Source organism: Hypomesus transpacificus, chromosome 21, assembly GCF_021917145.1.
Source record: "Hypomesus transpacificus isolate Combined female chromosome 21, fHypTra1, whole genome shotgun sequence".
Taxonomy (NCBI): Eukaryota; Metazoa; Chordata; class Actinopteri; order Osmeriformes; family Osmeridae; genus Hypomesus; species Hypomesus transpacificus.
Genome location: NC_061080.1, coordinates 3,822,127 through 3,836,213, shown reverse-complemented (window position 1 = coordinate 3,836,213; position 14,087 = coordinate 3,822,127). Strand labels below are relative to the sequence as shown.

The 14,087-nt window shown below is 51.3% G+C and overlaps 1 protein-coding gene across 1 annotated transcript; it reads right to left on the bottom strand.

Annotated features, from left to right (window-relative positions):
• Positions 1–688: 688 nt before the first annotated feature.
• card14 (caspase recruitment domain family, member 14) lies at positions 689–11,554 on the bottom strand. The gene is given in 21 exon segments (XM_047044264.1): positions 689–1,494; positions 1,812–1,927; positions 2,080–2,198; positions 2,489–2,653; positions 2,841–2,961; positions 3,120–3,183; positions 3,495–3,765; positions 6,139–6,265; positions 6,516–6,732; positions 7,019–7,079; positions 7,294–7,343; positions 8,177–8,283; positions 8,412–8,537; positions 8,710–8,853; positions 9,046–9,171; positions 9,287–9,406; positions 9,753–9,911; positions 10,054–10,379; positions 10,565–10,702; positions 11,247–11,373; positions 11,376–11,554. Coding segments are annotated over 21 exon segments (2,988 nt in total). The 5' UTR covers positions 11,472–11,554; the 3' UTR covers positions 689–1,286.
• Positions 11,555–14,087: the final 2,533 nt, after the last annotated feature.

Below are 14,087 nucleotides of genomic sequence, written 5' to 3'. Positions count from 1 at the left end.
ACTCCCTCATAGAGAGATTCACCTCTCTCTGCCTCCCCCTTGTGGGGAATAGGCGTCATGAATGACCGATGTCTTCAAAACAATAAGGCAATGAAAGACCTCACTTAAAATTCTAAAATGTACGTTTCTTGAACCGTATACTTTTTGGATGTGTAGGCAACATGTTAATCTCTAGCTTTAACGATCATGTCACGAGGAAATATTACATTAATATTTAATGGTTAGTGTAATATATAGCCTAAGCCTAATGAAATTAATGAAAAAGCTTCAGTCCCCCATTCACATTGAATACAACATTCCTTTAATTCAGTGGTCAAATTACGACATTTTGTAGGTAAAAGTTTATATACGTAAACGTATAGACATACAAAAGACACACAGAAAGAGAAAAGTAGTCCACCGTATATCTCTACCCATTGTTCGACCCTTCACATTTGACAACTATGACAAAACAATGACTTGCTTGATAAGTCACATGATAACAAACTGTTATTGGAGCGCTGGATGGGCTGGCGGGTCAGCGATCTTCATGGTGTGTTGAAAGACTGAACACGCGAAATAGGAGAAGATGGAATTATGTCGGCGTGCGGTGCTGTAATCTTTAATAAAAAAATATAAAGCGCGACGTGGCGCATTGTTCCTGACAGGTACAGCGCGACATCATCATGATTTAAGAAATGGAAACGAGTCAAGTTCTACGTACAATTTAATGTAACTGCAGTCTCCCCAAGGCAGCGTGTGATTAATCAGACACTGTTTACTCTTTAACAATAAAGATACAAAATACACGTTCCCAGGCCAGAAATAAAAACGACGTTGTAAATCTTTGAGTGCGGGAAACAGAACATTCTTCAGAACATTTCAGAATTGGCTCAAGTAACACTTGTACACCCATAATGTTGATCGATTTCCCTCATGTAACTTCACACATAATGTATACAATACATTAACAATACACAGCATAGAGCAATATGATCTGATATCTTTAAGATAAACTGGTTGTCTTCATAGACAACAATAATTCCCCATATCGGGGGAGAGGTTCGATAACGCATAATAAAATATTATAATAACGAATAAACACAACCCTTGGGTGCTTGCTATATATTAGGGAAATGTACCTCCAACAATATTTGTACAAGATTCTAAAACCACCTTTCTTCCAACCACCAGGAACCAGCTTTCACAGGTAACTCATCAGAATGGTATCATAGACACACAGCCTAAGGTCAAGGAACATTCTATTCTATCCTACCCAGGATGACACACTGCAGCCAGGCCCACCTTCACCACAGGTCAGGCTCCACCCAGACGATCTTCTTCTGCTCCTCCCAGATGAGCGTGCGCAGGCCGGCCAGCAGGGCGGCGTTGTCACACCAGGAATCAGCCGGCACGCTGCGGTAGAGGCAGGGCAGCTTGTCCAGCAGGGGCTCCTCGCTACGGCAACACTCCAGCAGCTTCTCCTCCGACCAGCGCTGACGTGCCAGCTTGCTCCTGAAGGTGGATGAGGGGGGGGGGGGGGTGTGAGAGGAGAGGTGGGGGAAGGGGAGGGGTGGGGGGGGGGTGTGTGTGTGAGAGGGGAGGTGGGGGTAGGGGAGGGGTGGGGGGGGGGGGGGTGAGAGGGGAGGTGGGGGTAGGGTGTGTGTGAGAGGGGAGGTGGGGGTAGGGGAGAGGGGGGGGGAAAGAAAGAACGAAAGAGAAAACAATCAGAGGACTTTAGAGTGACGTGCTGCAGTCCCCAGAGTGTGTGCGTGTCACAGGCCGTGTTCTCCAAACGGGGCGTGTCGTGGAAACGCGAGCTCTTGCCGTACTTGAGCTTGCGGGCGGTGCGCTCCGTCTGGGCGATGAAGATGATGATGGGGAAGATCTCCGCCCGGTGCAGACGCCTCACACAGTCCAGCCCCAGGGGCAGCACGCAGTGGATCCCCTGAGGACAGGGCCCAAGCCACAGCATTGACACTTCGGTCTCCCCCGTTCCAGTATGTAGTCCGTGTGTGTCTGTGTGTGTGTGTGTGTCTCTGTGTGTGCGTGTGTGTCTGAGTGTGTGTGTGTGTGTGTGTGTGTGTGAGAGGGCCTCACCTGCTTCACCACCCTCTCCACACTCTGCAGGGTGTAGCAGCGGTTGCTGCCCGGCTCGCACTCCTCCAGCATCTCTGACCTCTGGATCCGGGTGGCACGCTCACTGCTGCTCAGCAGCTCTGTGGGGGAGGGGGGGGGGGGGAGGGGGGGGAGGAAGGAAGACGGGAAGAGAGAGAGAGACAAACATTGGAGACGTGCACTATGAACCCCGATTAACCATGGCTAACCATTAACACGAGCGACGTCGCGGTGGCCCTGTCAAAACCCAATCCTCCGAAATGCCTCGACATACTCAGAGGGTAAACACACACACACAACCCACCCCATGCCCCCCCCCAGCGTTCCAGGCTCCAGCCCGCAAACGGCGTCGATACACAGCGCGACCACTAGGGGGTGCGACGGTCCTTACCTGGCTTGCAGAGCTGGAAGCCCGGCCACTCTGCCACTCTGCTGTCCAGCAGGCGGCCCAGGATGGACGGCAGCAGGAGGACGGGCCGACACACGGGGGGGTAGTGGGGGGTCACCAGGGTGTAGGGCATCAGGGTCACGCACCCCCTCGGGGCACACGCGTCGCCTGGAAAACACCATGACGCAACGTCAACCAAAACAATGGACGGTGTTGCTAGGCATTTGATGAAAAGAACCGGTTAGGGGGATAGGATTACAGGTTGTCTATTCACGGCGGAGGGAGATCGAGTCGAGGTGACGAAACCATTCGTCGTGTTTCCGAACGAGTGGGTGGAGTTTTGGATGAGAGTTACCTTCGTCGGCGTTCTTGTCATTGTTGTCCTCCACGCTGACCCACAGTGGGTTCCTCCCCTGGCGGCCCGTGCTGACGATCCTCACGACCTTCTGCTTCTCCCTGGCCATCACCCGCTCAGCCTGGGGGGGAGGGAGGGAGGGGAGGGAGGGAGGGAGGGAGAGAGAGGGGGGGGGGGGGGGAGGGAGGGAGGGGGAGAGGGAGGACTGGGTGAGGGGACCAGAGGCAGAGCCCGAGGACTGGGTGAGTGGACCAGAGGAGTGACGTGGAGGGATCTTACCTTGCTGCGTGTTGTGGGCTGGAAGCTCATGTCCTCAATGGCCCTGATCAGCAGTCGCTGTGCCCTGTGGTACACACATACACACACACACACACACACACACACAGACACACGTACACACAGGATCCTTTAACGCTTCGGCAGTAGTGAGTCTCAGTATCAGCTCTGGAGCATACATGGGTCTGGGTTTAGGGTTAGTATTGATTTGCATCACAATCAGGCACCGACAAGACTCATCCAATGGTTTCATGGCAGTGAGTGAGCCGAATCAAGCGCACCCAGTATTTATGAACGGTAACTAACAGAGGGTTTCCCAGCCTTGTGGAGAGGGTCGAACGCCTCCCCTCCCCCTCCTGTGCCCCGCGGCAGGCCCACCTGTAGTAGTTGGGCAGCGTGCCCCCCTGCAGGTCCAGCAGCTGGCAGGGGTGGACGTGGCTGGCCAGCCAGATGCTGCTGGTGCCGGCGGGGCGCGTGTTGGTCACGTGGAGGATGTCGTTGCAAGACACGGCCAGGGCCCCGCCTGACCCGCCCGGCAGGGACATGTTGACACGCACGTAGAAGGAGTCACCTGACAGGGAGTCACCTGACAGGGAGTCACCTGACAGGGCCCCGCTGCTCTTCATCTGCTGCAGCAGCCTCTCATAGGCTGAGAGACAGAGAGGGAAGAGGGGGAGGATAGAGAGGGGGAGGGAGGATGGAGAGAGAAAGAGGGAGGATAGAGAGAGAGAGGATGGAGAGAGAGGGAGGATGGAGACAGAGAGGGAGGATGGAGAGAGAGGAAGAATGGAGAGAGAGAGGGAGGATAGAGAGAGAGGGAGGATAGAGAGAGAGGGAGGATAGAGAGAGGGAGGATGGAGAGAGAGGGAGGATGGAGAGAAGGATGGTGGAGAGAGAGGGAGGATAGAGAGAGGGAGGATGGAGAGAGAGACAGGATGGAGAGAGAGACAGGATGGAGAGAGAGAGGGAGGATGGAGAGAGAGACAGGATGGAGAGAGAGAGGGAGGATGGAGAGAGAGGGAGGATGGAGAGAGAGAGGGAGGATGTGACTGTAATACTGTAAACTGTAAAATATATGGTGTGTTTTGCTCTGTATGCACTCATTTGCAGATAAAACTCAATAGATTATTTTAGGATGAAGGGTTGTTAGTAAACTTTGGTATATGTACTGAAGGATCTATCTCAAAAATATCTGGAATGGAATTTAAGTTCCAAATAAAACTCCAGTACTTCATTTTATGGCGCAATATATCAGTTTACGGACAAAACATTCCAATGACACTCAACAAAATGTATGCAACCTACTTTAAACATTAATTCAACTTTTCTATGAACTATTGAAAAACATAACATATTTTCTCACAGGATTAATAGTTTTCCTTTTGCACGTGTGCATTTTTTGGAGGGTCAAACTATAAAGCAAAGTTAATTCAAGAAAAGTACAGTCAGTTCTAAGATTACAATCAAGCTCATGAATGTGGTTTGTCAACGTTATTTCCACGCTAACTGTCACGTTACAGAGTATCGATGGCCCAGACCTTCCCCGCCACTGACAGAATCTCCTCAGGCCATTGAGCAACTGTTCCATTTCTTCTAAGCATGTAAACTCTTCGACACACCACCCCATCAATCATGAAGTCGGTTTTTGGAATCTCTAAGCACTATGGTTACGTTCCAAATATGTCGGGACTCCGAAAGAACATGAGGATTTCGGATTTCTCTTCTTCGCTGTCTGCGACATCGGCATAGATATCCATCGCTGGATTACAATCAGGAACAGGGGAACAAAATCAAAACATGGTGTTTTCTTTCATTGCGATAAAAAAAAGCCCTCTTCTTCTTCGACCCTTCCTGAGGTCATTGCTAACCTGACAGCGACTGCCTCGCTGTAAAGACTGCTCTCCTCCAGGTAGCCGTCACTAATCCAACCACACAAGACCAGTATGGAGTTAGATTAGTTTCATAATTCAAACAAACAAACGCAACACGATTCAAACAAATTTAACACGATCCAAACAAACGTAACACGAATCATACAAACCTTACACGATTCAAACAAACAAACATAACACGATTCAAACAAACGTAACACGATTTTCAAATGTATTTCGTGATTCACAATTGTAACGCGATTCACAAATAAATGACCCTATTACATTCGTTTGCAACCTGACAAACACAAGTTACAAATCCCTGCATTCGTTGGTGTGAATCCTTGCATTCGTTCGTGTGGATTTTTGGAACTTTCCTGACGCGCTTTGATCCACAAATGCATTTTTTCTAAAAGATATCCTCAGCAGCCTATCAGATCGTCCTCTTCCAATTTTAGCCAATCACATTAACGTGTCTATGTGGACTTCAACAACCTGCCATAATGACGGACATCGTCTCCTTCAGATCATGAGCAATGTCGTCTGGTAGCATGTAGGTGAAATATTGCTTGTTAATCTTATTAAACCGATGATCATACCTGATTAAATATTGTTGAGAATGGCAGGATTCATGTTTAGTCATTTTCCGTGTTTCCTAGGCTAACGCAGAGCCCGGTGATTGGCTAAAATTGGAAGAGACGATCTGATAGGCTGCTGAGAATATCTTTTAGAAAAAATGCATTTGTGGATCAAAGCGCGTCAGGAAAGTTCCAAAAATCCACACGAACGAATGCAAGGATTCACACCAACGAATGCAGGGATATGTAACTTGTGTTTGTCAGGTTGCAAACGAATGTAATAGGGTCATTTATTTGTGAATCGCGTTACAATTGTGAATCACGAAATACATTTGAAAATCGTGTTACGTTTGTTTGAATCGTGTTATGTTTGTTTGTTTGAATCGTGTTATGTTTGTATGAATCGTGTTACGTTTGTTTGGATCGTGTTAAATTTGTTTGAATCGTGTTGCGTTTGTTTGTTTGAATTATGAAACTAATCTAACTCCATAGACCAGCGACTGTCCAAGGTGGAGTGGTCCATAAGGTTGGCGACAGACCATACACCCTGAGCAGTGCTACGTGCAGTCTTACCATCTTGGTTGGGTCGTAAGGTGAGGTGGCAGAATCCCTGGACCTGCCCCAGAGCCCACAGCGCCTCCTCCAGCGTGGAGTCCTCCAACACCATCCTCAGGGCCTGCTGGGCTTGCTCGTACCTCACCTGGGGAACACAGTCGCACCGGAGGGCTATGAGAATTACACTTCCGGCTCTGCAACTGGGGCTTCAGAGGCCTAGTTCTGACACAGAATGGCTGGGGTTTTAGAGTGAGGTTGGGACTGGAGAGAATGTGTCTCCTTTTCTGGTTTTCTGGGGTTAATGAACCATGTAACTGGTGCAGGTTTGATATTATCAACATGTTGCTCATACACACCGACACACACACACACACACGCCCACGCACATTCCTTACCTCCAGTATCTGTGCTCCCTGGCCGATGCCCACCGTGTGGGCGGCTGAGCTCTCCGTCACCGCATGGACGAACACGCCCGTCTTGTTGCCCCCGACGACCTGCAGCTGGCTGAGCAGCGCCTCCCCCTGGAAGGAGATGGTGAGGGCGCGGCCGGTGATGCGCATGGCCCGCGGGCGAGAGCGCAGTAGGAAGGGCGGGGCCGACGGCCTGGAGAGGCTGGGGATTGGTGGAGAGGAGTGTCAATCATCCAGACACTACTACAGACCACGTACCCTGAGGACTTAATACATGTATAATCCTGTGAATGCTCTGAATAGTCTTTGTGTTATAAATCTCTGAGTAGTTGATTAGGCCTGGTTCGCTGGATTGGGTGAGAACTCGTCCCACACCTCACCGTGAAACTCCAGGCAGCTGTGATACTGCTACAGTATGATTTGAACCACACAGAGAACAATGAGATTCAATGAGAAAGCTGCGGAATAGTACAGGCAAATGGCCTCACCCATTAGTAGTCTTGAAGGGAGGAGTTGCAGGTGAACTTGGGGCTTGCTCAATGTCATTTTCTGGAAGTGAAACAAAAGACAGACTGTTGGGTGAAGTTGGATGTTAATGGGCTGAAGTATTTCACATACCGGGCAGGCATCTGGAAGTTGGTCACACGCCATTAATACAAACAAATACTTAGGGAGTGTGTTGTCTTCAATACAAGGGTGTTTTCAACAAATACACATATTCACACAAACAAACACAGACAAACACACACACAGGTCAACTTACCGTTGGAGAGGAACACAAATTCGTGATCCAGTAAGGAGTCAGTCTCCAAGCTGGTGGAGGAACAATACAAAATATTTGTTTACCAAAAACACCCTTTCATTCTCTCTCCACCTTTCTTTCTTTTTTTCTTTGCTGGAAATGAGAGATTTGCTGGGATAAATAACCTCATTAAGTACTGTAATAACCTGCGATTATCCTGCGTTACCACTCACAATACCCCTCGGGTAACCACAGACTGCAGGGAATGGGAAACAGGTTTAGCTGCAGCTCTATGGGCGTCTGTGACTGCTTCTAAAAAGGCCTTTACAAATACAATTTGATTTAAATTGGATTAATAGAATTGGGTTGTCATATATTTCCTTGAAAAAAATAAAACACACAAAGAAGATCAAATACTGAGAGAGATCTGTTCTAGTCCGTTCTATTCTATTCTCCAACTGTGTCATGTAATTGGGTCAGACTGCAGACTGAATTGTAGTTAGTCATTAAACCTCAGAAGGAGCTCCCTTCTGTTTTTCAAATTCCAGACGTTGGTGTCACCAGGTCAAGGGCAAGGTCGCAGAGTAGACAGAGAGACACACACACAGACACACACGCACAGACAGAATGACACACGCACACACGCACACACGCACACACACACATTTTACATTTAGTCATTTAGCAGACGCTCTTATCCAGAGCGACTTACAGTAAGTACAGGGACATTCCCCCCGAGGCAAGTAGGGTGAAGTGCCTTGCCCAAGGACACAACATCATGTGGCACGGCGGGGAATCGATCCGGCAACCTTCTGATTACTAGCCCAACTCCTTCACCGCTCAGCCATCTGACTCCCACAGACAGAATGACACACACACACACACACACACGCACACACTCCACCTGTGGTCTGCGTAGAGGAGCTCCTCCCGTCGTCGTAGCGACTCTGGAGAGGGAGGCTCAGCGTGTCGTGAGCGCAGGCTGATATTTTGCGGAGCAGTTTCGTCACACTGTGACACACGCACACACACAAACACAAACACACTTTTATATTTCACAGGAAGAATGATAAGACACATGAGATGATATGACTACATCTGCTATAAAAAGACAGACACACACACACACGCGCACACACCTCTACATTGAAGGAGTTGAAAGAGGAAGGGTTGAGGGCGTCCATGCGGCAGAGGGTGGGCCGGGCCGGGGAGCCGAGGTGGGGGTCATCACTGCTGGAGCCCTGGCTCCCCCAGCTGAACCTCTCCTACACACACACACACACTTATGAGGGTATGCAATCACGTGAATGTTTGTGTGAGTGTGTGAATGTGTGTGTCTGATATATACAGTACATGTGTGTGTTTGTGTGTGTGTGAGCCTGTGTGTATGTGCCTGTGTGTACATGTGTGTAAGCTTGTGTGTGTGTTACCTCAGAGTGCTCCAGGTGTCCTCTCCGGGGGCCCCAGGTCGGGAGGGCTGAACACCCTCTCCTGGAGCTCCACCAGCTGGCTGCGCAGGGTGTCCTTCTCCCCCAGGCTCCGGGCTATCTGGGCCTGGGCCTCATCTCTAGACAGGTAGGCCTGGGGGACCCAAAGCTAGCTGTTACCCCCAATGACTCTCCTTGAAGCGGGAGCTGACTAAAATAGCTGTGTTTTCTGGAAATAGAGTGCCCCCCAGTGCCCACAGGCAGAGAGGTTGTTTGGTTTTGTTTTTTCTCCGGGGGGAGCGGGACAGGATTACGAGCGGGGAGGTGTGTGACGGTGTCTCCTCACGTGGTCTCTCTCCATCTGCAGCTCTCTCATCTGGCTCTGCATGACGGAGCTCTTCTGCTGGAACATGGCACAGTCCAGGGACATCTTCTGGGTCTCCAGAGACAGGCACTCCTTCTGCTTCAGCAGCTGGAGGACCAACACACACATATATACAGGGGTCAAAGGTCAAGTCCTCAGTGCGTGCGATTGGGTACCAATGTGGTTCTCCAAACGGTTTCTGGTGCATGTGAAACCCACACACCTCCTCTCTCTCCTTGGCCAGCCTTTCGTTTTCCTCTCGGTATCGTCTGAGATGGTCAGCCAGCTCCGTGCGTCCATCTATGGCCTCCGCCAGGTCCTGGGCCAGGATCTCCTCCCTGGACTGGGGGGAGGAGAGAGAGAGAGAGAGAGAGAGAGAGAGAGAGAGAGAGAGAGAGAGAGAGGGAGAGAGAGGGGAGAGAGAGAGAGAGAGAGTGAGAGGGGGGAGTGTGGGCAAGAAGGGAGTGAGAGAGAGAGAAAGGGAGAGAGAGAGAGAGAGAGAGAGAGAGGGGAGGAGAGAGAGAGAGAGAGAGAGAGGGAGAGAGAGAGAGAGGGACACACAAAGTTGAATAAAAGAGTGAGTTGAAGAGAGACGTGGAGAAAACAGTGCGGGTGAACGTGCAAGAGAGAAGGCGATCGAGGCGTCGACGATCCTCGACCCGGCGGACGGGACGGCGCCAGTCTCTCACCGGCGCAAACTTCTCGGCCTCCAGCAGCCGCCGGCGAAGGGTCTGCAGCTCCTCCCGCAGCTGCTGCGTCTCGCCCAGGGAGGGGCACTTGAGCGAGCGCTTGCGCTCAAAGTCGGCCTCGGTCTGGGACTTCCTCAGCTCAATCTCCAGCTGGTAGACCTGGAGGCCACAGAACAGAGGAGAGAACCGTCGGAACAGGACCACCAACTCCAACACACAGAGCAGAGGAACACGTCGGAAAGCGCTATAGACCGAAAAAAAACGCGTGTCGAACGCAAAACGTCCGTCTTCCGACGCCCACCTTCAGGTTGAGGTCCCGCGAACGCAGGTTCACGCTCGCCTTCTCTTCGATGGCGGCCGTGTAGCGCACGTACAGGTCGCACTTCTCGTCCTTCAGCCTGGCGACCTCGCGGCGGGCCGACGCCAGCTGCCTCCTGGAGCACTCCTGCTGGGCGCGCAGACGGCAGCTGTCCTCGCTCTCCTTCATCACCTGGCCCAGCTCCGCCTCCAGGGCGGAGCAGCGTTGGCCGTGGCGGCACGCCTCCTGGCGGGCCCCCTGCAGCTCCTTCTGCATCCCCGTCACGGCCCGGACCAGATACTCCGTCAGCTCCGAGTACTTGATCAGCCCTGGAAAGAGAGGATGAGGAGGGGGGAGAAGAGACGAAAACAGTAGGGTAGAACAGAGCGGAGGAGAGAAAAAATTCCCTTTTAACCGACAAAGACAACATTTACACCCTGCTTTAAGCTCAGTGTGCGCCATGCCAGGGGAACCGACAGACAGGGGAGCGAGACAGAGAGGGGGGAGGCCTCACCGCTGAAGCCGGAGGGCTCGATGCTGGGCTGGAGGCCCGTGACCTGGGTGTACAGGGCGGGGTGGTGGATCATCAGGCTCTCCAGCAGGGCCATGGCTCCGTTCCTGCCCTGGGTACGGAGGAGGTCCAGCATGTAGCCTGGCAGGGGGGGGGGGGGGGGGGGGGGGGGGAGAAGGAGGCCAGGAGAGGAGGAGAGATTCGAGGTGTGAGGAGAGGAGATGAGCGGTGACGAGAGGAGGGGGAGTGATGAGGAGAGGAGATGAGGAAACCAGGTTAGGGGGTCATTACAGTCAATCCTCCCAGGTTCTAACCCAGCCCAAATAATCGACAACAACTGAGGTGACAGTCGTGTCACCTGTCTGTGTAAACCTTTCCCAGCATGTCAACAGGAGTCCCTCAGGAGACACAGGCACAAACCTAGCCCAAAGCCTGAACACACTGTTTTCTTGCGCCACAACATTTTACACAGCCATAAAACCTTCGACGGGACTAAAGATCCACAACATCCACAATAAATTCAAAGCCACAAGCACAGACACTGTCATTAAAACTCGGAATGGAACTACAAAAGCGGACACATCGGGGACTACAAGTCCGTCGCAGCTCCAACGGAAGAAGCGGACTTGGCGAGGAGCTCATGGGGGTAAGACACACGACGGGGGGTGGGGTGGGGGGGACTTACTAGTCCTCATGGAGCGGTTGCTGAGCTGGTGGCTGGACAGGATCTCGTCCTCGTCCATCTCGGTGAGCACGCGGGCCTGCCGCAGGTACGGGATGAGGACGCACGGACGCACGCCCAGGGAGATGCGGGGTGGCGGCTGTCGTTGATCAGCTCCCACAGCTCCTCCTCGCTCATGTCTTTGGGGTCGGAATGCTCCGACGACGACGCTGCGCGCTCCTCCGCCATGGTGGAAGACGAGGCGTGTGTGCGGTTGCGTGTGGAGGGGCTGGCGGACGTAGTCTTGGTCAGTTGACGACTGAACTCCAATGATAACAGTAGTCGCAGTGATGGTGGACATCCACGCTTCAACTCAATCAAACGCAGCCGGCGACATGGCTGCGAGGAGAAAAGGAGAGTGGCAGTGGGCCGAGCATTCCGGTCCTGTAAACGAGATGTGGCTCCTCCTGCCTCCTCTGTGTAGGCTTCAAAGCGTGACCTAGTGGGTGTGTGTGGGGAAACCTGAAATACCGGACACGCACTCTTCAGACAAGCACACCCGACAACAAGGGGCTGTCACAACACACACACACACCAGAGTACTGAGTGTGTATATATGACGCGCACACCTTCACTAATTACGATCAAGAAAAACATCCTTGTTTCCCCCCCCCCCCCCCCTCACCCAAGTCTCTGACATAGACGTCTTCATGTTGACACCCTGGTCCTTGCTCAGTATCTGTTGACGACACACCAAAGCTTTGGCTGCACACACAACGTGCCACATTTAATGAATAGAGCCATATGGCTGTTTGTCAAAGGGGTCCTGCTCCGAAGAGGCACACACGATCACAAGCGCAGGTATCAGAGAGCGCCCAAGCGCGCTCTAATAATTCCTAATCACAGTCGAGCAAACACAGACCAAGGTTTGTTGTCGGGAACAAACACGCGAGAAGCGAGGCTTTGAAGTTCAAAGTCCATCTTTCAAAGCAGGATGTAGTGGAAAGAAATTGTTCGAACTCATCTTTGTACATTAGGGTAGTTTTGGTTTAACATTGACAGCTCGGAAGGTGGTAATTATGTGTACAGTCACAGAGGTTTATAGACTATTACCTCACAGAATTGAGGGCACAGGAACCTGTTTTGCAGTGGGTAAACAGTTCTAGATTGACTCTGTGAAATAAACCGACAGTTGGCGTATGCTGTCATTTCCATGAAAGGGGATGTCATTTGTCAAACCTAGTTTGTTTAGAAGTGGATACATATTCATCAACCCACGCAGAAAATTTAAATGACACGTTGTAGTAAATGTCATCACCTAAATACTTCATTCAATTCATTTTCACATGAGGAAGTCAAATGAATTTGCTTTCAACAAATGAAAGGTGTGAAGTAGTTTGCATTCAGAAGGCGTATTTTACACACACAGATGAGCAACTAAAACAAACATGTTTATGTAAACACACAAACCACCACCATGAATGACTAGGTTTCTGGGACGAACCGGGGGGGGGGGGGGGGGGGGGGGGCACCAAGACCCAGCTCAACCCATCAGTCAACAAGATATTTATCAAGCGTGTTCAACGTAAACACCCATGTTTGAGCAACTCCAGTTTACGTACAATGGAATTTAATGTGACTGATTCAGATACAGTTTGGACGTCACACTTATCTGCCTTGTGTGCTCCCCTCCCTCAGAGACAGTACGCACCCTGGAGAGCACATCCGCTGGTCGGAGATAACTTCAGTCTACAGCAGCTTACCGTCAGCAATAAGGAAGTGAAATGACACAGGCCTATTAATTATGTCCCACCTGATTTGAACCATACAGCAGAGTGGTGAGCAACAGCTCCCGGCTCGGTTATCAGAGTTAAACATTGCTAGTTAGGGGTTAGTTTATTTGCATTCTTCTAGGGGGTTAGATTGATGGACAAAAAGCCTTCACTCCAGGAATTACCCGGAATGTTCTAGATAGATAACTGGATGAGCGCACTTGGACGTAAACGACAACGTTAGATAGTGAGTGGCTCACTGATGTCATCTGGCAGAGCTGTTTCCCACAGGAGCCTCAGGGGCCTTAGCACCACTGTCATGTCTGGCTGTCTTCATACTTTACAACCAGGGCGCTCCAGACAAGCACCTCCTCACTCCGACACTGCCCCGGTCGCTACGCCACAGGATGTGCATTAGAAGTCTTTGGTTTTGTTGTCACAATGAAGAATTACAACTTTTGGAGGGGGGGCCAGTAAAAATGGTCTTGGGGCCAGTAAGTTTCAAACCCACTGGCACGGTGTTAATGTTGAGCCCTGATCACCTTTCTTTGTTTTGCCTCCACCAGCCCGGCTTCCACCCTCGGTTCCGTTTCCCGACAGCTCCTTTGAAAGGAACCAGGCCACGCAGTGGTTGAGGATCACGATCGTGGCTGTTCGCCATCGGAATTGGATCGTAATAATGTAGACGACCTCACGTGATGGTTGTCATAGACACAGCGTTTATTTCACTTTTTCCACAGTCGTGTTCTTTTTATGGTCTGCCAGGACTTGTGAATGTGTATCTTCTACTAAAATATTTGAGGACAACATAGACTAATCTCTCCTCCGCTGCCCCCCTCCTCCTTCCTCATCTCCTCCCTCTCACTCACCTCTTCATTTCTCACATGTCCCCCCCCTCCCCCCCCGACCCATCCAGCTCCTCACCCCTCTCCTCGTGTCCCTCCCTCCCCCTTCACCCCTACACATCTCCCACTCCTCCCTCTCTCTTTCCCCACACCCCCACCGCCTCAAAGTCCCCTTCCCGAGCCAAACCCCATCCCTCCACATCCACCCACCCCATCCCTCCACCGTCCCCCATCCCCCCCCTCCCCCC